Consider the following 23982-nt stretch of genomic DNA (forward strand, 5'->3'; position numbering starts at 1 on the left):
ACTGCATCTGCCCCTGGTGAACATGTCAGGGTGGGTGTTATTGCCTAGTTGGTCAGGCTTCGCGTTATCTACCTCGAAGGATAACGGGTCGCGTGTGCCCTGCCTTGGTCCTAGCACCGCGCCCACACAGTCCTCCCTAGCGGAGGCTCGCTGTACCGACCTCACGGTGCTACTGAAAACATTGAGGGGTGCAGAACCCCGTCTTTTCACTGGGATGATTAAAGACAGGCTCTTATAGTCGGATTAAAGCCCCACTGGTGCGATAAAACCTACACATTTCTTATAAAGGAACTCCTTCCATTGGGAGGGGGGGGGGGGTCTGGGACAAGGTCTGAGGCAGGCAGAGCCAGGAGTACACGCAGGAAACCTGAGCAGGCACCTCCGATTGTTCCAACACATGTGTTTCCACTGAAGGGCGCGTGTTTCAAGCAGTGCAAAATGGTTGCTTAGGGACACACGCAGCGCACCGGGAAAGCATCCCCTTGGAAGAGTGGGGTACATGTGCCATGGGGGCCCCGGGCCAGCTCTGGGCTGCCGCAGCACCCCTCGAAAGAGTGGGGTACATGTATGCTGGGCTTCCCCTAAGCACCGGGCCAGGGCTGGGCGGTCTCACTCACCAGTACCCCTCAGAAGAGAGGGGTACATGTGCACTGGAGACCCCCTAAGCACTAGGCCATCTCTCTGCTGTCTCAGACGGCAGCACCCTGGGGTATATATGTACTGGAGACCCCTAAGCACTAGACCAGCCCGGGCTGCCTCAGACTGCAGCACGCCTGCGGAAGAGTGGGTGGGTCACGCGTGTTCTGGGGGCCCCCTAAACACGAGCCTGGGCTGAGGTGTCTCAGGCCACTTCACGCCTCGGGAGAGTGGGAGTAGATGTGTTCTGGGACGTCTGAAACTCGCCTATAACCCACATAAACTGCCCCTGACTTGACCTTAACTTGGCCGTCCACTGAGCCCCCGAGACAGCTCAGTGGGTTCACGCAGCAGCGATCTGCGTGTAACCACTGTGCTACGGATAGGAATCCTGCGTGATGAGCTCAGACGTTCATTGACCTCGGAGGGTTGTACTATGACCATGTCTGCTGCCGCTATCAGTCTTGGTGTAAACTTAGTGAAGCGCCTAGACATTCCGGGATGGATACTGCACGCTATATAAACACAGCAATTAGTAGAGCGAGTCTACGTTGGATACCCCCAAGAGGAAACACGGAAATAACAACCCTGAATGAATTAAATGGGTCTGAAAGGGAGGCTGGGAGCAAGGGGCAGTAGTGTGGGGTATGTGTAAAGTTGGAGGCTGGGCTGGGTTGAGAGTTAGCAGCCGGCGGGTCAATGACACGGGACCTGTGTTTTCTTTTCTGCTGTCACATTCAGGGGTCTCCGTCCCCAATTCTTTCCCATCTCTTGCTATCTGCTGCAGAGTCCCCCCATGACCCCTCACACCCCTCCCCGACCCCAGGTCACCAGAGGCCGGAGCTGTTTATCCTTCCTGTGGTGTTTTCCAGTGACAAGCAATGACTGACTTTAGTGTCTGACCTCAGGGTCTGCCGGCTCTACGTCATCATCAATGAGGTCATGCCCCGCCCCCGCCAGTGACACCTATGAAAAACGACCAATTACTTAAAGTTCGATCTAGCAGGTATTTGCTAATATAAGCAACTTTTTGCACACTCCTAACTCTGGTATTTATGGGAACTTGTACGTGAGAGATAAATGGTTTGCCCAGGATGACACAATATGGCCAACTGGGAGAGCCGGGATTCGAAAACATCAGGACCCGCAGTCTGTTGTCTAAAATGACGGCACTGGTCCGCAGCCACTCAGTAAAACAGCTCAGCGGGATAGGCGCATGCTGCGGAGAGTTAGATATCACTTGTTAACTACACTTTAATCTCCCGACAATTGTAACTCAGCGAGTCACCCGCCTCGGACTGATAAAATGATCAGCAATAAATCGGGCAAATAAAACACATACCCTAGCATTAGTTTTGTGGTGTGTGAGGCGGGGATAGCAACATCAACACAAGACCCCAGTCTCAGAGTTCTGAGCTCGGCTGTTGTGAGAAGGGTGCAGAGTTTAAGAAGTTGTTTCCACAGGTCCATGCACGCGCTCAGCCTCTGACTAAAACACGTCATCCCCGTAGTCATCATGTCATGTCCCCATAAGATAAGAACTGTTCCTGCCCTATGATTTCCAGTCTCAGACCACCCGCACACCTCTTCTAAGCGCCAAGTATTTTGTATATTATTAGAGTGCTATAGAAACATCCCCATGTAATTTAATATAACTTTTCAAGTATGGCGTACACGAGCATGCTATTAATGACACCGCACTATATGTACATGTGACGCATTTAAACACAGAGCACTCCTGTTAAATCAATTATTACATGTCCGATCAAATCGAGAATCCACAAAAATCGCTTAACTTTATTTTATTTTATTTATTTTAGGAGTTTTATATAGCGCTGCCCTGACCCGGGCGTATCGGAGCGCTTTATGCGTTGCAGGCTAAAACTGGGAGCACATCAAACTAGCGAACTCCAGTACCAAGCGCTATATGATCGCAGTGCCTGTACATTTAACACGTGTTTCCCATGTATGTACATTTCACCTTGGGGAAAAGCGCTTCATGAGGACATACATTCAAGGCGCCCCCTCAGACTAGTTAACGCCCGGGCACTTATCCTCACATTATCTAAATACATGCTCCATCTGTCCCTTTGGCATATAATGCACAAAGTTGGTTTAGAAGCAGAATAAAGTTAAGAATGCTTTCACAATGGCAATCTGGGTCTGGCAAAGGTGACCCTAGCTGCTAAGGAAGGACATTTCGGTGGCATATGGGGTTTACCAGCCACCTGTAGCGGCGACGGTCTGTTACTGCATTAAAACATATTTGACACATACCGGTTCGGCCCAATATCTGTCTCTAGCCAGACCTAATTTTCACCTCTAACGTCCTTGATATATAACAATTAAAAATAACATTTACATAGCGCCCAACACAGGCAGCAGTCTCTCCTCCAGCACTTGTTTGATTCTAGTCTGGGAAGATATAATTGTACTCAATGAGATCATGTTCCTGAAAAGGGTATTTGGGGTGTAAATTGCAGCAGTCGCAGCAAGCTCTACACTTGGGTCTGTGACAGGTACACAACCTTTCGTGCCCACCTGAACCCATGCCACTAAAGACACTGTTTCCAGTCCAGCACTTTTGCATGCCGACACAATGCTTCCATTAAATTAATTTGACTGACACATAGGGTAGCAGTGATTTGTAGGTGATAAGTTCAGAACTGGAAACAGTGTCCATGAGCACATGGAGTGAGGTGGTCGCCCTCGTACAACCCTGATTAGCCATTTGTAAAGGTGCTGTCCCCCGGGGCCACTTTAGCGTTGGTGGCGCCCGGTGCAACAATCCTTTTTGGCGCCCCCACAGCCCATGACCGCCTGCTCAGATTCTCTCACTACCACCAGGCAAAAGTGCCCCTCATCTCTCCAATCATAAGTTATTGATAAAAACAGCACCCCCACCTGAGGTCAGCACCCCCTCCACAGGCCACGCCCGGTGCGGCTGCACCTGTCGCACTGCCCTAAAGCCGGCCCCAGAAGTGGTCAGGAAGCGCTATCCCCCCTCACGAGGAGCTAGCACCCACACTTACGCTGATGCTCATCTTCTGGCAGTGGGGGCCGGTGCCCTGCACCACGCTGTCCAGCACCGTCACCTCCTCCACGTTGGGCGCCTCGAAGCAGCGGCTCCGCGCCCTCCTGATGCTCTCTTCGATGTCCGCAAAGCGGAAGACGCAAAGGGCCGACTGGCGGTCCGCCTTCTCGAAGACCCCAAACAGAAGCTCCTGGGCCTCAGGACCCAACATGGCGGCCTCGGCGTCGAAGACGGACACCAGGCGGTTGTAGACGTCGCCCTTGGCGCCGCAGCGTAGGCCCAACTGGATGTAGGACTCGGTCAGCTTCTTGGTCTCCAGTGGGGGGCTCCTGTCCCTCCGGGTGTCCAGGCAGAAGCGCGCCAGGAGGCTGTTGGAGCTGCTCTCCTTGCCACCCAGGTTGGCGTCGCTGTTCATGGCCAGGTAGACGTAGGCCTTGTGTTGGAAGGCCTGAAGGAAGCTCAGCTTGTTCTTGGCCTTGGAGCCTTGCTTGATTTTGAAGATGTTGTCATCAGAAGGGTTGATGTCGAAGGTGAAGAGCTTGGACAGGTCTTCCACGTTGAGAGAGCGTATGGCTATCTCCGGGGTGTTTTCGAAGCGGTGGTCTTCGATGCTCTGGTTCTTGGGGAAGAAGGGGCTACCGTAGCCCGTGTAGGTGGCACCCACCAGCAGCCTTGTGTCTCCACCAGGATTCCGCAGCACCAGCCCCACCGTGGAGGCATTAGGGTGGTTGGCGGCCACGTTCAGCATGCTGGGGAAGACGGTGACCTGGTCGCCGTCGTGTGGCGGGAAGCTGACGGCGGCCTCTGAGATGTTCCCCAACTTCCTGAGCTCACAGAAGCCTTGGTAGACCGACCCACAGACCACCACCACCCGCTGGGCCCTGTCCAGCTGCAGAATCTTGTTGTAGTTGTCCATCAAGGCCTTGGGGTGCTCGCAGGTGGTCAGCGGCAGCTGGGGGGCATGGCAGAGTGGGTTGTCGCTCCTCGGACCGGTCACCTCCTCCAGTTCCTTGCTGAGGTTGCTGTGTAGTTGGTAGACCCGGTTGACGGTGGCCAAGTAGATCTTGTGGTCCGACGCGTCCAAGGCAAAGTTGTTGGTTGGGAAGGGAGACACAAACTTCTGGAGAACCTCCAGCCCCAAACTCCCATGGGCAGCCAAGAGCAGCAGCAGTGTGGTGAGCAGCGTCGGCCTACTCTTCTGAGAAGCCATGGAGATATGGGCCAGCCGCCTCCTCTCCTGAGGCGGGATGGAGGTATGTCGCGTCTTCCTCTCCTGAGGAGCAATGGAAGTCTGCCTCATCCTCCTCTCCTGGGGAGCTATGGTGGTCTGTGCCACCCTCTTCCTCTCCTGATGAGGTATGGAAGGATGTGCCAGCCTCCTTCTCTCCTGAGGAGGTATGAAGGTCTGTGCCACCCTCCTCTCCTGGGGAGGTATGGAGGTATGTTGCGCCTTCCTCTCCTGAGGAGCAATGGAGGTCTGCCTCATCCTCCTCTCCTGAGGAGGTATGGAGGTATGTTGCGCCTTCCTCTCCTGAGGAGCAATGGAGGTCTGTGCCACCCTCCTTCTGTCCTGAGTAGCAATGGCGGTAAGCCCTGTCCGCCTTCTCTTCCGAAGAGCTTTGAAGGTGTGCACTATCCACTTTCTCACCTGAGGAACCATGGAGGTAAAAAACAAATGCCTTGTCCTCTCCCAAGGAGCCATGGAGGTGAGTGCCACCTCTTTCATCCTCTCCTGAGGAGCCACGGAGGTGAGTGCCACCTCTTTCATCCTCTCCTGAGGAGCCACGGAGGTGAGTGCCACCTGTGAGGTGAGTGCCACCTGTTCCCCTCTCTCCCGAGGAGCCATGGGGGTGAGTGCCACCTGCTTCCTTCTCTCCCGATCAACCATGGAGCTGAGTGCCACCTGTGAGGTGAGTGCCACCTGCTCCCCTCTCGCCTGAGAAGCCACGGAGGTGAGTGCCACCTGCTCCCCTCTCGCCTGAGAAGCCACGGAGGTGAGTGCCACCTGTGAGGCGAGTGCCACCTGCTCCCCTCTCGCCTGAGAAGCCACGGAGGTGAGTGCCACCTGTGAGGTGAGTGCCACATTTCTTCTTCCCTCCCGAGGAGCAATTGGGGTGAGTGCCACCTGCTTTCTTCTCTCCCGCTTAACCATGGAGGTGAGTGCCACCTGCTCCCTTCTCTCCTGAGAAGCCACGGAGGTGAGTGCCACCCGTGAGGTAAGTGCCAAATTTCTTCTTATCTCTCGAGGAGCCATGGAGGTAAGATGCCTTCTCTGCCCTCTCTTAAAGGTGCGCGCTATCCTTCTGTCACGAGGTGCCAAGGAGGCCATCACCACCCTCCTACTTCTGCCCCGAGCAGCCATGCCGTTGAGTCCCACCAGCCTGCTCCGTTCCCGCCGAGCCATGGGCACCCCCTGCCCACTCCACCACGGCGCGCTCTGGGAAGCGCATGGGGCCGCGGTCCCAGTTTTCACCCGGCCCCGAGCCGAGAGGAAGAACCGGCTTCCTGAACACGCCTCAGCCCCGAGTGACGCCAGAAGAAAGTCCTGTTTCTTTTGTTTCCAATCAGCAGGGCTCTCTCGTTAACGACTCTTCACCTTTCCCTGGGCTTCCTCCCCCCGGCCCTCCCACCCCTCTCCCGGTATCTATTTCCAGACAGAGGCGGCGGGGGGCGCTATCTGCCCCCGATAGCCCCAGACTCCGCACTCTGACTGGAGCAGCCTTCTCTCCCCTCGCTATACCCTCTGCGCCCTCTTCTCTCGCACATTACTCATTTTTTTCGCATCCAGCTTTGTCATGTGAACATGATTAAACAGCAGATAGTTTCCAAGCGCTGAGGGCACTCATTTCATCAGCAGCCGCGAGGAGACAAAAAGCGGAGACGCGGGACCCGCGCAGAACAAGACACTTCTGTGTGGGGATTTTTTTTTTTAATTCTGATGTTTTGTATGAAGAATGCAGGGCAGGCACCCTGTTTTGTTACAGAAATAGTACGCGCTCGCGCAGTTATCTGCAGCCTGTCTGTCTGTGCAGTCAAGCGAAGAACTGACCCCCCTTTTACCCCCCCCCCCAAAAAAAAATGTCTGGCTTCCGCTCTTATCGCCAAACTAACTCTCTGTAATTCACTAACCGTGAAAACAAGTCACAACTCGGTGAGACTGAATTAATTGAAAGTGTGACACTCTGTCTTCCCAGGCAGAAAGCGCCCCCGCGAGCCAGGGGAGGCAAAGTTTAGGGGTCTGCTGGGGATGCGACCCCCCAGCCATAAATCGCATATGAACTGCACATAAAGATATCCAAGCACGCCCGAGGGGGACAGCGGCTCCAGTGTTCTGCTGCATATTGTGTTTTTTGTAATATATGTGTGGGTTTTTAGTGACATCATCGCGCCCCCCTCGGTTTGGTTCCGTCTGGAGGGGGGTGTTTTGACAGCTCGGCCAGTGTAACTGGTCCTTATGTAAAGCGCTCTGACACCTTTGGGTAAAGTTCGCGCTATATAAAATCGCATTAAATGAATAAATAAATAAAGTGTGAACCTGGGGTTGAAGTGGAAATGTGTGCCAACTTGGGGGTGGCACGGGTTCACGGCCAGACGGTATGCACCTGTTACAACGCATTCGTTACTCCGCACTACCATTACAACGCGACTTTTATAACGCATACCATTACAACGCATTGTGCTGGGGGGCGCTATAGGATAGGGAATGGTATAATTTACTATCCAACACCTTCCCTAGGGTCCACGGGGACTGGAGTTAGAGTAGTAAATTATACTTACCACTATCCAGCACCCCAAAGCGCTATGCGTTGTAATGGTATGCGTTGTAATGGTCGCGTTGTAATGGTAGGTAGTTGTAACGGTATGCGGAGTAACGTCATACATCCCGGCCAGACTGGCAGACTTTGCATAGCGTGCACAGACGTGCTGCGATGCCCACTGTAGGTGGGAAATAATGCCTCGGTGACATAGTGCACCCCCCCTTGTATAGCTCCTGTTATGTGCAGTAGTGTGCGCAAAAGAGAGCGCTACATTATGTATTTTTGTTAATTATTTTATGTCTGGAGTGTTGTGTTTTGTCTGTGTTATGCCATAATTTGTGGTCCCCGTTTAATATTATTTATGTGCTGTCATTTTCTCTGCTGCAATATAATGTTGTGTGCTAACTTCGGCTTCTCTTATGCCAAATGTTCTCTGTTATGTCATGAATTATTTTTTATGTATTCTGTTATGTGCTCTGCCATAGCATGTCCAATATATTTTTATATGTGTTATTTTGTGTAATGTTATTTATTGTTGGGTGACGCTATGTTGCGTGCCGTTTTATGCATTATGGTGAGTGTTATATTATGCCACTTTATTGTATTGTATTGTGTTGAAGCATTTATATAGCGCTTGCCCACATAAGTGCCACGTTACACTGTTTAGGGTGTGTGATTGGAAGGATGTTGTCTTTGTTTTAATCCAATTTGGGAAAATTTTAATGTGGTGCGGGATGACCACCGAGATGTGGTTATTGTGTTACGGGACGCAGCGCCTAGAATTGTGGTGGACGATGAAGTCTGAGAGACAGACACACAGTTTTATGGTTTTTCAGTATGCTGGTAGCTTTGAAGAATGTCTGATGTTACTACACAATCATGTCGCTCGGGGTATGTAACAACACAGGTTTTACAACGCAAGTCATTACAACGACTGCGTTGGAGGGCGCTGGACTTAGGAGTAGTAAGATTTACTATTCCAACACCAGTCTACGTACAGTATGGAAGGTGTTGGAATAGTAAATCTTACTATTCCTTAGGTTATAGCGCCATCCAGTGCAAGTCGATGTAACGACTTGCGTTGTAATGGCGGCGTTAGAACTGCATCGCGGTGTACTCACCGCGATGAAATTATGTTTCCCAGCTTTGAACTGTTCTGCAGGTTTCTATATAGTATTTCTTATGATATACTGCTGATTTAAAGTTCAGAGACGGTTTACTCCTTCACAAATGTGACGAATAGCCTGTCCGCGGTAGTACGCGTAGCATTGGATGTAGTGCATTTGTAATATAGCGGACAGGATGTTTGTCACATTTCTGATGAAAGTAACTTGCCCGCGTACTCTAAATCCGGCCGATAGTCTGCTAAGCTGGTTCCTGGACAGTGTTGTCCAATCTAAGATTTTATGTATAGTTGCGGTCTTTGGTGCATTATGTCTGACAAGCTATGATTTATGTGTTGTGGTTTGTATTATTTGAGTTTTAATGGTATGTGTTAAGTTAAGGGATTGCACTTTATGTGCTGCAATGAAATGTTACGTGCAAACTTTAGCATCTGTTTTGAAAAGTATTATTTTATGCTATGTGAAGAATACTGTTATTTTCAATGTTTTCTTTATGTGCTTCAATGTGGGATGCTGTATGTGTTTTATTACATGTTATTCAGTGTTATGTTATTTCTCATATTATGTGTTGGCTGTTTTGTCATGTTTGTATTATGTTTGATGTATAATGTTTTTAGCGATGTCATATTTTCTATGTTGTGGTGTTTGACATGAGGTTTAATCTCATTTTCTACGTTGTGTGTTGTTATATAATGTTTTGTAATATAATGGTATGGGTTAACTTTGGAATCTGTCATAGAAATAATTGAAGTCAAATTATGTGTTGTGATATGTGCTTTGCTATGGTTTGTCTTATGTGCTATAGCATATGTTATTTAACATGTTAGATTTTTTAATTACGTTTTGTGTTTCTTTGTAATGACACGGGCTTTAGAGCATTACGTCATGTCATTTTATGTATTATGTTATGTATGGTGTGTCATGTGCTTTTTAGGGCAGTTCTTTTGTGTTATAACATATGCCATTTTCAGTGTTATGTTATTTCTTATATTATGTGTTGTTGTGTTATACCATGTTATGTGCTGTGTTATATCAAGTTATGTTGCATGTTGTGTGTTATAAAATATGTAATTTTAAGTGTTATGTTCTGACATTCTGCATTGCTGTGTTATGTAATGGTATGTTCGTTATGGAGTGTTGTAAATCATCTTATTTTCTTATCTTATGATGTTTTGTTATAGCACTTTTTTGAGTTACTGCACATGTTATTTTAAGTGTTTTTATTTAATATGTGTTGGTGTGTTATGCCCTTTTATGTGCTGTGTTTTGTGGTACACGGCTTGGATATTACTATATAAATTTACTTTTGTTATGTCTGATATGTTTTGTGCTGTGTTATGGCATCTCTTGTGTGCTACAGTATACATAATTTTAACTGTTATGTTATTTCTTATCTTATGTGTTGCTATGTTATGTAATTGGATGTGTATTATGTACAGTTATGTCATTGTATGTATTACGACCTTTTATCTGGTCTTTGCAGTGTCCAGATATTTGGTCCATGTCTGGCTAATAAGAAATAAGAAATAAAAAACCCAATAAATTCTAACAAAACTGGGCCTTTCTATTTAAAAAAAAAGATTTTATAATCTGAGTAGTCATTAGCTTTTTTGTAAATCTGTAAGGGTCATGTGAAATTTTATACTTGAATTCTAATTGTGTGGTGCTCTGTCTTATTATCTTTTTTTTAAGTTTAGAAAGCTTTATTGAATATGATAAACATAGTAAAACATCATTACAAAAAAATATGGTATTGAAAAGAAAATGGAATAATATTAAAATAAACATGTATGCAATTCAATCCCAAAAAGGAATATAGAAACTATACCAATGAAAAAAGCTTTTAAAGTTTTTTGAGAAGGAGGGGAGAGAAATAGAGAAACAGAAAGAAGGGGGGAAGGAGAGAGAAAGGGCAACATGCAATACAGATTCAGTAATGAATATTTCCCAAACCATTTAAAGTAAAAATGATAATTGATAATAACAATGGGATATTGAAGGAGAAAAGGGAAAATTCAAAGAACATGTCAAGAAAGAAAATCGGTTATAGGTAACCATAACAATTCCTTTTTGATTAATAGAGGTAGTCTTATTATCCTTTTAACTCGTTGATGTTGCTTTTAATGCTACGTTTTTATTGTATTCTTAATGTGTGTCTCTTTTATGGTATATTACTGAAATGAAGAGTATTTGAATCGAATCGGAACCGGGCACTCTTGGTCGTGGCCTTGATTTGACTCTGAAGGTTGACCATATTGTCAAGTGACTTGATGTTGTGATCAGTGGTGGGTTGGCACTCCAGGGCAGAGAGGGACTCTATCCATTTTTTTACAAGTAGGTTGGACTTCTTAGGAGATATCACACATGGCTGCACAGCGGCATTAGTATATGCATACCTATCTCTGTAATTTTAAAGGGGTAGGAGGACATGTAAAGCAGCGCCCCACACACATTTGCACTGGTAGTATATCATTTCAGTAGATTTTTCTATGCCTAAACAAACTCAGAAGGAATCCACATATTGGATGAGTGCTGTGCACTGCAGCCTAGTGCAATGCACAGGTTTTTTGGGAAAAGAACACATTTCCCCCTTGAACACCTGTTTCGAGGAAACACTAGTCTTTTATGCAAAGCCCAGTCTGGCTATCTCAGTAGATTGGGGTTTGTTTCGAAAACTATGGGGATTTGCACTGATCTCCCCAAGTAATATCCTATTGCCCCAAAGGGTCACAAAGCAGCACAAAAGGGTTTTTGAGCTGAAAAACAGGCACCACTCCACTACAAAACACCGTTTGTGCTGGACAGCAAATTCCCTTGCAATACTTTGTGTCAATTCCCGTCACTTTGTGCCAATGCAAAGCTTTAGTAACTCTGAGCCCCAATATCCTAAATGTAGTATTGACAATATGGAATTTGTAAATCCAGTCATGGCACAACATTTCCATGTTTGTTAATTTCAATAGTTGTTAGTCCCTTTGACAAATACAGTGTGTAGCAAATTATCGGGATGTAGGAAAGGTTCAAGCTGACACGTGTTTCGCCCCTTGTGGCACTGCTTGCCTGGTGCTTTTTCAAGTCTGTGACATATGGAAGATCAGTATATAAGAGAGGTAATTTGTTTAGACTCATGCAGGCTGAGTTTCATGGGGACTCTAAGAGCTGTAAGGAGCTCAGCAATGCAAAAAACTGTTCAATTTGCTTCTGTGGCAAAAAAATTGTCTAGATTAAAAAACTCCATCACCTGAGAAAGAGTTAGGCTCATACTGAAGCGAATTTAAGTTATAAAAGTAGGTCACAAATATTTAATTGCACCATTCCACAGAGTCTGGCTCGAGTTCCTCATTCTAGTGCCAGATGTGCTGCTACCATAGCACAGAAACATAGCTAGACTGGACCAAAGGCAGCAAAAATGTTCAAATCATCGCCCTTCCTGTCTTTGTTTCTATTCATTTTATCTCTCTCTCTGTCTGTCTGTGCCTTCTCCCTTAACCACTGAGAGCTGGAAACATAAACAGCAACCAGCCACCCTCAAAAAACCTTCCTCAACTGCTCCAGTCCCCCGCACCACCTCCCGCCACCAGAGAAAGGTGGATGGGATGAATGGTGAGTCAAGCCATTTATATCTAACAGTATAAAGAAACTGTTTTGCCTGTCTAATGCACAATGAAATGGGGCATATAAAGTGCCACAAAAGGTAGACAGCCAGCTAAAGTTCTGCATACATTTTTGGCTCGATTAGAGTGAAAACTATTCAGCTGTATGGTGAAAATGTGAAAATTGTCACACAATGTAGAGAAAACCGTCCTCCGTCAAAGCTAAAGCAGGAATCTATGCAAACTTTGCAAAGTGCAAATATAGTGACTTTTCTCTGGAAACAATGATCCAAGCCCCGACTAGTTCATGGTTGACCAGGAGGTGATGGGGTCAAAGACCCACCACATTCCAGATCCAACCACTTCATGCATGGTCCTGCCCCTCACACTATAAACATAATTTTCAAAGTTGGCAGGTCTGTATTATCCCTAGGAGTGCACATTTTTAAGTAAACCTGGGTGAGCAAGCGAATTTGGGGAATTTTATACTCCAAAAAGTATGAAACTCCATGAATTAGGCAGAGGAAGGAGTGGTTAAATTCACCAAATTGCTTGAGCCTCATGTTCCACCTAATATGGAGAGGACATCAAGCCTCAGCAGTGCTCAAAAAGAATAAGTGCTGGGACCCACAGTGTTGATCAGAAGCCCATGACTGGCACTATTGAAGGTCAGGGTGTTGAATACAAGGCCACAAAGTCTTGATTACACCTCATGCCTCTGTAACCCACCTTTGGACACTCTCTGTCTCTTTAGCTCACTCTTGCAGGTTCTTTTTCATCCCTGCTTTCTCCTTTGGTCACTATTTTCCCATTATTTCTTCCTCCTTCTTTCACCCCTTTGAGGTTTTCTCTCTCTTGCTTAGGATCAATGTCTCTTGAGGAAAAACAAGTGCTGGTCTACAGAAATAAGCTCCTGTGGGCCCCACCTGCAACTACCAGCTCAAACTAAGCACTGATTGGCAGGCACTTGTCTTCATCATCTCTTTTCCACCAATCGCAGAAGCTTCTGAGACTGGCGACAGGACAAGGAGTGTTGCATGGCAAGAAAATAAGTATTCAGTTCATGCTACTGGCCCTATAAAACAGCAAGAAAGTTCATCACGCGGCACAAGGCACGTATAGTGTAGCATTATAATTATTTCACGATCATAATCTCTCCTAACACCCTATTAATGGGCTATGTTCATCACATGTAATGTCTCTTTTCCTGCCTCTGCTCGTGCACTGATTGTGTCATTTTCTCTTGTGGCTATTTGGTTGTAGCAGAACATGTCTTTCAGGAACTGTAAAAAGGGATGCATGACTTGGCAGCATGCAGGGCCAGACTGGCCGTTCCGGGCATCAGGCGTTTCCCCAGGAGGCTGGAAGGGTGGGGGCCAGTTTTGCAGCGGTGGGGGCCAGATTTGTTACTGGGGGGCGGTTTTACAGTGACGCTGCAATATCAGCCCCCAGTAACAAAAGCAGCAAGCAAGCGTTTCTAGCCTCCCAGGGCCAGGCAGTGCTTCCCCTAGTGGAGAAGCGTGGCTCAATGGTTAGAGCGGCAGACCCTGATGCAGAGGTCTGGCCCGGGACCAGGGTTCAATTCTCGCCTCGGTGGCTCTTGGACTCAATCTCCCCGGACCTGATAATTCTCGCCTCGGTGCCTATTCTAATCATGGGTCCCACTCTGCAACTCTGGGCAATAGCTTGCTTAATCTCCACAACGGCCCCACCAGCGCTGGGATGCCTGGCTTCACCTTGGGGGTGCCCAGGAGTGGACATCTCACAGGAAAGCCAGGAAGGGTTCCACAGCGATATAAATACAGTGCTACGAGACCTCTGGGTAGAAGTGCGCTAAATAAATACAAACACATTTACATTTACATTCCCCAAGGGATGATCCGAGAAAATTGCCAGGGCTGCTCTTGGTTCCCAGTCTGACCATGGCAGCAGGTGCAGGGCTAGCAATGTTCCCCACTAGATGGAAAAAACATTGGAGGGAGTATCTTGCAAACCTTCCAATAACGAGGGAAGGCCCTGTGTGTTATTTTCTCACAGACAACTACCCAAATATAATACATGTAAAACCCATTATTTTTGCAAGAACTTAGGGGCAGATTTACAAGAAACTGATGCATCTGTAGAGATGCATCAGTTTCCCTGCGCCAGCCTGCGATACCCTTGCACCACCATGGATGCGCCGTATTTACAATACGGTGCATCATGGCGCAAGGATCAAAAGATGTGACAGAAATTCTGATGCATCTGTTGGCCCAAAAGTCACACATTGCTGGAGTCGTGCCGCAAGCACGACTCAACTCCAGCAATGCATGTTGAGACCTATACTTATTGTACTGCGTCACTCCTTATGCCTACTTCAAGCAGGTGTGTGGTTTTGACGCAGTGGCGTCCTAGAAGTGGAGCATTGAAATCTTGTACATTTCACTGTGTCACTTTTACGAGGCTTTTCACCCCGCATACATTATACCTGATGCAGGTATAATGTGACGCAGGGCTTTACAACGTGACTCATCTCCCTAGATGAGTCACGTTGTAAATTGGCCGCATTGTTTATGCTGCCGCTGCGTCACAAAAGTGACGTAATAACGGTGCAAAAGTGTTGCAAGAGGCTTGTAAATCTGCCCCCAAGTGTACATCTTGCAAAACACAATTTCGTTTTCCTTCACACACACATGATCTCTCTTTCCCAGCATTTTCATTTTTTTGTAAACTTGTAAAGCTGACGAGCGTAAAAAAAATTTCTAACTTTGCACCGCCCTAATTATTGTAAATGTTATCTAATATTTTATGTTTTGTCATCTGGTGCATGCATTATTTTATGCTATGTTAAATGTATTGCTACTTTTTGTATGGTCCTGAAGCTCTTTCAGAAACAGGGGCATATTTTTTATTATATTAGACTTATCGGGTGAATGTTAATGAGGTAGGTCACAATTTGCGACCCATTAGGAATGACAGCCATCACCATGATGGTGGCCTGCTGTAGTCAGCGGACCACCATGTATGCAATTACTTTTTTATACTTTTTTTTCTTTTAATGCAGCCAATTTTCCTTAAAGGAAATCCGACTGCTTTTAAAAAATAGAAAATTAAGCATTTAATTTTCATCTTTAAGAGTAGGAAGTGGCCCGTGGGACCACTGCCTTCCCTTAAAAAATATATATTTTTACATTCTTAAAGGGGAAGCGGTCCTACGGGGATCCCTTCTCATTTAAAAATGGGTTGCCACCACTTCTGAATCGGTGGTAAAGTTTAATGTTGCCACGAAATTCAGTCACAAAACATTAATACATAGTAGTGCTAATCGGTATTTGGAAGGGATACCCTAAACACGCCACTTACCAAATACCGAATTGCAAATACTAATCGCGATTGGGTAACAAGTTACTAAATCACAATTTACCTTTTGTACATTAAAATAAGAATTTTTGCTATCACAAGCAGCCCAATCTTCAAATCAGACTGTTTGAGATCTCAAAAAACCTTTGTACATCTGTCCCTTCTATTTTGTGATATTGCTTATGTATTATAGTGTGCTATTTTATGTGTCATGTGTTTTGTTATGTTTTTAAGTAATGTGTTAAGGTATATGTCATTCAATAATACATGGATGTATCCTGCACATTTATCTTATCTATTTTATCAAGAACTAATACTTCTTATCAGTTGTGTGATTGACTGAAATGTATGCTGCCTGCCATACGTATGTCAAAATTACTAGAATAGCCAAGATCTGCTGGTGTCCTGGTCTCACCCAGCACTGCTAAAGGAATGTATGATACAATTTAATTCACCGTCAACTCATTTGTCAGATTCATGACTTTCATTTAATTGTTCATGATTATGTTTTTTAACCTTGTTAATGTAAATAATAATGCACAGTTCCTACTCTAATACAGAAACCTGTTGCTTCTTTTATGACTTCAATTACATAAGTTGTTTTTTCCAGATAATACACATAACACCACACTGACATTTTGTGTTAAATTCCAGTTAAATGGCAATCTGCCTTGCTCAATGCATTATGGGGCTTATTATTGGTATCATTAATCAAGATAGCATCAGAAAACTGAGGTTTAATGGGGAGGGCAGGAACAAGAGAAAGTGAGGCTGATGACGATTTTGAAACCAGCATCTCTGGAGGTGCATTGAGATTACAGTTTTATTGCAGCGCATTCCAATTTTTGTCATTAGATGCGATCTTGATTAATGATATCAATAATACGCCCCTGAAGAAGGGATCAAATTCCGTAACGCATTGGGCAAGGCAGATTGCCATTTAGCTGGAATTTAACCCCTTGCATGCGGTGCACATTTTTGTGCTGTGTGGGCATTTTAATTAGTGGGCGGGATTCGGATGCCCCCTGGTCATCCTTTGCACACGCCCACCGTGACGTGTAATGGCCGGGGACCGTCACGAGCATGCAAGGGGTTAACACAAAACGTCAGGGTTGGGGCACACTCCATGTCTGATCACCATTTGTGGCCCTTATCCCGGGCCTTGGGCTATAGGCCGGTAAGCATTTGTGGCCCCCCCCTGGCTGCTGGGGACTTCGAGCTTTCCCTGTGGTCTCTGGGGGCCGGCCCGCACTCTCAGGAGAAGCAATTTTGCCATACTAGGGCCCTGAGATACGCTATTGATGAGGATGGCTCTAACGTCTGTCCCACTACTAATGAACACAATGAAGGACATATGGTGTTGATGCTGAGCCTCTGCTTACGTGAGTGCTGGCTTTTCATAAGTGTGCTGCAGTTGGGGGACTACTCCGTGGGGGCGCCTATGGCTTGCTGCTGGACTACCATATAGTACACAGTTTGCAGGCCCTGACTAGGACCTTGAGCTGCTGGCTGGAGAACATCTCTGCCCCCTGGCCTCATCTGCCTTCCTGGTTGCTGTCCTAGTCTCTCCCTGTAATTTCTTGGGCCTGCCATCATTTGTGAGAGAAGTGACTATGCCATAGTGGGCCCCTAAGGAGTGCTCTCTCTGATATCCCCTTCTGTTGATACTTGGTGGCATGCTGGGGAGCAGGCACAGACAACGCTGAGCCTCGGCTTGATGCCTGGGAACTGCGTCCAAGCTGACACAAGTGAGTGCTAGCTTTGGGTGAGTGTGTTGCCATTGGAGAAGCTACTCTGTGGGGGCACCTGAAGCTTACTGTGGAATGTTGGACCACCACATAGATGTTACAAAGCATTTCCCATTCTATCCTATGTTCAAAGTTCAAATGATCTTTATTCGGATTTAGTACATCCATAAAAGTACATACAGAAGGAAAATACGTTTAAAAGCATTGTAAAAACACGCATAAAAGGTTAAAAACAAATTGTCCAATTAGGTTAAAGCAGCATAATTGACTTAAAGTGCATAATATATAAAGTGCAAAATGCATAATACAGGAGAGGCATTAGTCCATTGATGTCCATAGTTGCAAAATATAGTTATATTCTCCCTCAAGGATTGATTAAAACAAAGCACATATACAATGGAATCACTATTTAGTAACTGGTACAATGATGAAGTACACAAATACATAGGATGGCTTAATACTACTGTACATTAGCCGTGTTCCATACTTGCCCTCGATTTCACACAGGCTTTTATGAAACAACTAACAGAATAAATGACTTCATCAGTATGCAACATTTGCAAAAATTGCAGTGCAAGAATGGAGTCTCGTAAATTATATTTGCGGAGAATTGGTCTTAAATATTGGCAGGTATACAATTTATAATGGCCACAAAAGAAGAAGTAATGTAATAAACTTTGTTTTACACCTTGAAAACAAGGGCAATCCAGCTCTTCTAATTTTTTATTGTAGCCGGTAGGAAAGCTAAGCAAATAAACTATGCTTCCCTCCCGAAACCTGAATAAAAGGCTCCGATTCCATCTTCCTATAGGGATTGACAGGTATCTTATAGTATTATTTAGATTATCAACACCTGAATCGATAGTGCGCAAATATCTACTGACCACTGGTTTAATGGATTCTGATCTCATCCTTTCCTCATTATATAGATCCAGGAGTGCCCGTTTAATACTATTCTTGTGAGCGGGTACTATAGAATCAGGGGAGGTAAATAGAGATCCTTGTCCCACACACTGCAGACTGTTTTTGACTGCATTTAGCCAGGGTATATTATGAGATCTATCACTAGACAAGCAGTCAGATATAATACTGCGCGTTAATGTTGCTGCTGGATTTAGCCATATTTTAATCCAAAAAAGCGCAGGCCTTGACTTAATAAAATCGACAATATATGGCAGCCTTAGTTCATTGTGACAGATCAAAGTGGGAGCACAAGGAACTCCCCCCAGTACCCTCCTACAAAATCTATTTTCCTCCACCTGGAGGGCCGAGCTGTTACAATAGCCCCATACTTCAGCCCCATAAGTCCCAGTTGGTCGGCATTGGGTGCGGTAGATGGTAAGAAGGGGGGTAACAACATCAGCCAATTTAGGTTGACGAAGAGATAAGATCGAATTAATTGACTTGCCAATTTTGTTACTCGCATGGACAGCATGTTGCTGCCATGAGCCTGAGTTAGAAAATATAAACCCTAAATAAGGGAATGTGCTGGTGCATGTTAGAGTATTGTTACCAGATTTAATGGATGTGATGTTATACTTCTTTGGTCCGCAGTTCATTATAAAAGATTTTTTAAAATTGGTATTTAGACCAAGGTCGGACATGAAGGTAACAAACCCAGAAATTAGAATGCGTAAAGCATTCGGTGTACGCCCCATTAATACAGCGTCATCCGCATAGAGTAGGGTAGTAATGGGGGAACCATTTATTATTGGGACATCCTTAATGATCTCACTCAGAGTACTACTTAACCTATTGATATATAAAATAAAAAGCAGTGGGGCGAGTACGCAGCCCTGTCTAACTCCTCTGCTAATAGGGATATCGTCAGATAAATCGCCATCATTATTAATTCGTACTCGCGCTTTTAAATCCCTATGTAAGTAAGAAAGAAAATACACCAGTGAGTCGTCTAAACCATAATCAAGTAAAAGTGACCACAGCCTAGAACGGTTAACAAAATCAAACACAGAACTCAAATCCATAAAACCTAAATAAAGAGGGGATTTTTTGACAATAATATATTTGGCCATAATCAGATTTAGATTTAAACATTGCTCAATCGTGCCTATTTTACTTCTAAATCCCAGTTGGCTACAATGGAGAACGTTGTTATCTTCAGCCCAGTCCCCAATCCGTTTAAAAATTACCCTTCCCAGGATTTTTAACGTATTATCGATCAGTGAGATCGGGCGGTAACAGGCGGGATCAGACCTGTCACCTTTCTTGAATATAGGAACGATGACACTGTTCGACCAGGATTCGGGAAATGAGCTGTCATTCAGGTTATTAAATAGGTTGCATAATAGGGGGGCCCAGAAGTTGATTTCTGATTTTATTTGATCAATAGAAAGGCCATCAGGGCCTGGGGCTTTATTACTAGCACTATCAATGATAGCATCCTCGACCTCAAGTAATGAAAAAGTCAGAGGTTCAGCGCTATAGGATAGAGAGACAGTATCTAGAACGGTAGCTGATATGGCGTAGATTTGGGAGAAATGCTCTACCCACGCCTCGCCTGTTATATTACTGTTAATTGGGTTGATGTTAGAACCAAAAGATCGTAAGGACTTAACTTCTTTCCAGAAACCTGTTGTGTCCTTCAATGTGGCAGTACGCGTGAGGGATTCCCAGTGATTAATTACTAGGGCCTCAGATCTAATTTGTAAGGCACTTTTATATTTTGATCTTAATACTCTCACGAGTTGAGAGTCCCTTGGGTTGGTATTAAGGGCTGCCCTCAAGTCCCTATTGGCCTTGGAGCAAGAAGAATCAAACCAACGGGGACCCTGGGAGATGTTCTGCCTAGCGGGTTTGGAAGATTCAATTTTAATAGCCCCGCATAAGTCTCCAAATGCGCCAACCACCTCATTACTAGGACTTGTGTGAGACAGGCAAATCTCGACTGTCTCGGGATGCTTTTTGATTACTCTGGAGAGAATTCCTTTATTATCAGCTCCCTTCCATGCTAGTCTCAATCTGTCCGTTGATAATGCTAGATTTTGAGGCCCTACCTCTTGCTTCACTGCCACCCTTGAGGTCTGGGTATTGTGTAAATAAATTCTAAGTGGGTAGTGGTCGCTATAAGCGGAACAGACGACTTCTGCTTTTAAAATTATGTCTCTTAAAGTCGGGCATATGAAAATATAGTCTATCGTAGAAGCACAGCCCTGACCTATGAAAGTTGGGGTTGTTATATTGTTTGCACTTGTACCTACAATTTCCATAACATTAACTAGATCACGGGAAGCTATATGATTTTTCAGTTCTTCCCCGTTTTTACATATTGGGCTATGGCGATACATATGTGCATTAAAATCCCCTCCGATGCAAATACCATCCAAGGGTCCGTACTTTTGCCCCCCCATGATTTCATCTATAAAATTAAACAGTAATGTAAAATTACCATTTGGACGGCTAACAAAATCATTATTATAAAAGTTAATAATACATAATTTCAATCTGTTAATGTACTTCATAGCCATAAAACAACAATTGCCCGGTGTGGGGATCAATTTAGTTTGCACCCCGCATTTTATTTTGGACCAAATAGATAATCCCTCACTGGGTCGACCCATATGAGACGGGGAAGCCTTGAGATTATAACAGCAGAAACCCTCAATTGTTGGTGACGTTGTACTCCACGTTTCTTGTAGCAACAATATATCACAGTTATTATCGACCCAATTGAGCCACTCTATGATTTTCAGTTTAGATTTTAAGCCTGCTATATTCCAGCTAACAAGAGATAGTTCTGAATCCAAAGGCAAATGAGTAAGGGTCTGGGGAGGTTTACTCAGGGTACATTGAGACAGGGATTCTGAAACAAGCAGGGGATCGGATATCGGAGTCAAAGATAATTCGACAAAAGTGGTCGAAGGTGGTCAATCTTGCATATCCAGATCCGAAAGAGGTGCAAATCTATTATACGTTTGGAATGGGAAATAAGGTTGTTGAAATTGCATAGGTGGTGGCCGAAAATGCATAGGTGGTGGTTGGGAATGCATAGATGGTGGTTGGAAATGCATTAATGACGATGGAAATTGCATAAAAGGTGGGCGAGGTTGTGTGGCCATTTGTCTATAAAAGTAACTCAAGGGTAACATGATTGCAACAGTAGGAATGGTTGAATAGTTGCTATTTCTGTTAAGGAGGCTTCTTACGGTCCCAGGATTTTTAAAATTAAGAACTATACAGTCACCTTCCTTATCCTTGAGTAAAGGACCGACCCACGATACCCTGCGGGCAGATATGATCTCTCTTGTGATGTCAAATCCAACGCCTTTGTGCTTGGTCAGCCAGTCTATGCTCTTATTTCGCAATTGCACCCATGATTCCCCCTGGTCCTCCCTCAGTGGCGGAACACCCGCTAAAACCAAAAAAAAAGGACATGCATCCGGTGGCAAATGTAGGGCTGGTCCTTGATGTTTAAAAGGTTTAATGGACCCTTGAGAGCCAGTACCCACGTTGTTATTGGCAGCAGTCGGTCTTGGAGCTGCAGTTTGTTTAGTTGGGCCATTATTGCTGTTTGGAACGGGAATGTTAGAAGTAGATGGAATAGCAACTTTTCTGGGAGCAGGTATGGGGATTGGTTTTGTGGATGAGTTAGCTGTATTCATAGTTGGCCCTCTTTTAGTAGGTGTGGGTTTAGTTATTAATGGCGCAGTAGATTGAGATAAAGATGCAGAATTGCTCAATACCCCACCCAAAGTGCTGGTGATATCCTGTTCCTTTGATGATAGTATATTGTTTACAGTTTCCAATTCCTTCAAGAGGCGATCTGCTCTAACTTGGTCCAGGATGATTGACCCCTTCCTTTTTATTTCTCCAGCCTTGACCAGGTTATCTAATCTATCCAGTCTTTTAAAAACGTTATTAAACTGACTGATCATTTGCTTTTCAATCCGGTTAAAAATAGTATCGACTATGGTTTCTATTATGTTCCCATTCTGTCTAGATAGATTGTAATTATCACCCATTAATGCTGTTTGGGTCCATATGGTTTTAGAATTCCCGCAAGGATGAGTGGTAGTTGCATCGGAAATACTGTCCGTATCAGCGGAGTCTTTATCCTCTATGAGGACAGTTTGTGCCCCCGGAGATTTATTTTTATTCCATAGACTTTGTGGTGTAGGCTGGTTTTTGTGGAATAAAGGCTGTTTCCTTTTATTAGCACGTTGCTTAGTTATGCCTCTTTTACGTTTTTCCCTTCCCGGTTTGTTACTGGTGGGATCAGTGATATCCAGAGTAATAACATCATCCTGCGAAGCAGTTGTAATTGTAGAGACGCTCTCTGTCTGGAGGGATACTGGGGATGTCGCTGTCAGTATTGGCTTAGGCATTACTGCTGCTGGTGTTGTAGAGGCAGAATCTTGTGCTATGTAGGTGACAGTATTTTCATCATCCAGAATAGTGGGCACGTCGACATAAAGATGTGATGGTTTTACCACAATTATTTCCGGGTTTATATGTACATCTCCATTGGCACAGCTTGTACTACTTGAAAAAGTCGTTTTATTGTTAATGGAAAGGGAACCCATCGAAAACCTTCTCTCAGTCTCCACTATTTCATTAAAAGCGGAGTCTATCATTGACTCAAAGGAAGTGATGAGGGAGACAGAAGTGGCAACACCCTTGTTTTCAACATCAATGTTATTACTATCGGCCATTTTTTAATCCAAGGTAGGTGCTCACCTTTTAACACAGATGTTAGAGGGGTGACCCGCCCGTCCACTGCAGTCCACTGACGGCCACAGACGGCCCGCCCTTTGCCCGGGCTTCGCCCCGGGCGCTCCCCACGCGCGACTCGCGGGGCGAGAGGCGTTGCACTCTTTTTACGCGCCTCCGGGCGCTCTGCTGTCGTCACGGCCGCCGGGGCACCTGGGAATTGTAGTTCCCTGCCCGCTCGGCGCCGTCGATCAAGGTGTTGCTGTTCGTTGCGCCGTTTCCCTCACGGCAGTGCTGAGGCACAGTTCTAGTGGCCCCAAAGAGGTAAATTCGGAAAGCCGTTTCCCTCACGGCACTGCTGTCTAGCTCAGGAAGCTGTTCAAAGTGGAATAGAGTGTTTCCCTTGGCACAGTTTATTTGTTAAGCCCACATGTTAATTTTGAATATTTTAACATTTAAACACTATAAAAAAAACAATACGTATATAAAAAGGCTGATATAAATGTATTATTCTTAAAAACATAGAGAATCACAAATTTAAAAAATATGGTGGTACCATATTGCAAATGTTAAAAAACAGGGGGAAGAAAGCAGAAAACCTATTCTTCCAACAATTTATAATCAAACTCAACACAATATAATGAGGAAAATCAACGACGAATTCAATGGACAGTACAAGATATATAAATCAAATTCTACTACAGCAAAACAGAGAGAGACACATAGAGACAATACAATTTTGTCATTCCAGCTATGGCACACCGAGTGTATAAATCTCAGACTGGCAATCTTGGGTACATATGCTTATTGTACTTTGCAAAATTGACACGGTTACTCAGTTGTGCAATTCGTTTTTGCGTCGACGCGTTTCGATGGCTTATTTCACATTCTTGCCATCTTTATCAAGACTGTTGTATTTCGTCTCTCTTTGTCAGCGGCACTGGATGGTTGCCTTAAATTAGGAGGTCCTTTTATTTCATACTTGGGAAGGATTTCTCTGGTTTTCCTGCACAGGCATATTATGGGGCAGGGCTATTCTTTTGTACCTGCTAGGGATTTCCTTGCTGTTTGTTCTTTCCCAGT

General features: G+C 45.1%; 1 protein-coding gene across 1 annotated transcript in view; it reads right to left on the reverse strand.

Annotated features, from left to right (window-relative positions):
* The window catches only part of PLXND1 (plexin D1), a 383087-nt gene extending 376818 nt beyond the window's left edge, over positions 1-6269 (reverse strand). Inside the window, exon 1 of the mRNA XM_078661693.1 lies at positions 3669-6269. Coding sequence (XP_078517819.1) covers positions 3669-6074 — 2406 coding nt within the window. The 5' untranslated portion in view covers positions 6075-6269. The remainder of the gene's footprint in view (positions 1-3668) is intronic.
* Positions 6270-23982: the final 17713 nt, after the last annotated feature.

The sequence above is a fragment of the Lissotriton helveticus genome, chromosome 9, assembly GCF_964261635.1.
Source record: "Lissotriton helveticus chromosome 9, aLisHel1.1, whole genome shotgun sequence".
In the NCBI taxonomy this organism is placed as follows: Eukaryota; Metazoa; Chordata; class Amphibia; order Caudata; family Salamandridae; genus Lissotriton; species Lissotriton helveticus.